Source organism: Merops nubicus, unplaced genomic scaffold (genome assembly GCF_000691845.1).
Source record: "Merops nubicus isolate BGI_N331 unplaced genomic scaffold, ASM69184v1 Scaffold24729, whole genome shotgun sequence".
NCBI classification, from domain to species: Eukaryota; Metazoa; Chordata; class Aves; order Coraciiformes; family Meropidae; genus Merops; species Merops nubicus.
In genome coordinates, this window is record NW_008632003.1 from 1 (window position 1) to 985 (window position 985).

At 62.5% G+C, this 985-nt stretch overlaps 1 protein-coding gene across 1 annotated transcript; it reads right to left on the reverse strand.

Annotated features, from left to right (window-relative positions):
• Positions 1-8: 8 nt before the first annotated feature.
• GCNT3 (glucosaminyl (N-acetyl) transferase 3, mucin type) lies at positions 9-981 on the reverse strand (the record flags this gene model as incomplete). Its single annotated transcript, XM_008947795.1, has 1 exon — positions 9-981. A coding segment is annotated over one exon (973 nt), but the record flags the coding sequence as incomplete, so codon positions are not given.
• Positions 982-985: the final 4 nt, after the last annotated feature.

The window sequence follows — 985 nt, forward strand, 5'->3', positions numbered from 1 at the left end:
GTGCTGGCCGGTGCAGGGCGGGTAGGGCGCGCCCTTGCTGGTGTCTCCCTCCAGGTACTGCCACTTGACCAGGCGGGGCAGGGCATTCATGTCTGAGAGCTGGTACTTGTCGTTCTGGGGCACCGCGCCCGGCACACCCGGCATGCGGTTGAGGGTGGCCCAGACGTGCTCGTCAGGGCTGTATGTGTCCTTGGCCCACTCGAGGAACTGCTGCGCCGTGGGGTTCTCAAAGATGTGCCGCACGAAGGCCCGTGTGACCAGGATGTACGCGTTGCCTGTAAACATGGGGTAGTTGTGGGGTGGCGGCTCTTTCTTTGTGATTGTCCGAGAGATGGACTCCCCCAGTTCGTGGTGGTACTGCCAGCGCTCCTGCTTGATGGCCGAGGGCTTCTCTGACTCCATACTGTTCCGTCCCTGTAGCAACTTTAGGGTGCGGACGATCTCGGCGTTGGTCTTGATGGGGAAATCGGTGCCGCAGGTGTTAAGGAGGTAGCGCCACGGCACAGGGCTCTGCAACAGGTCCTGCATGCAGTTTAGGTCGGCCTGCAGCCGGGACCAAGAGGCGTAGACCACCTTTTCCAGGCGGCTGGCCACAAAGACATTGGGGAAGCAGGCCACGATGGCCCGTGCAGCCTCCTGGAAGGTGGCTGGGGACTTGCTGTCAATGTGGACGCAGTAGATGTTCTGGGGGGCATAGAGGGCCCTCAGGAGCCGCTCAAACATCTCGATTTTGTCGTGGATGACCATGGAGTAGGCGAGGGGGAACTCCTCCTCCTCCTGGCTCAGCGGGAACTCAATGAACCGCCGGCTCTTCTTGAAGGCGCCGCAGTCCCTCGTCATGTTCAGGTAGTCGCCGGGCATCAGGGAGGCCCTTTTGTTCTCCACCTCGAGGTTGCTGAGTCGGGCCTCCTGGATGGCGCGCTCGTCCCCGCGGACGACCCCCGAGCAGTTGATCTTCCTGCCGGGGGAGAGCTCCAGCGCCGGG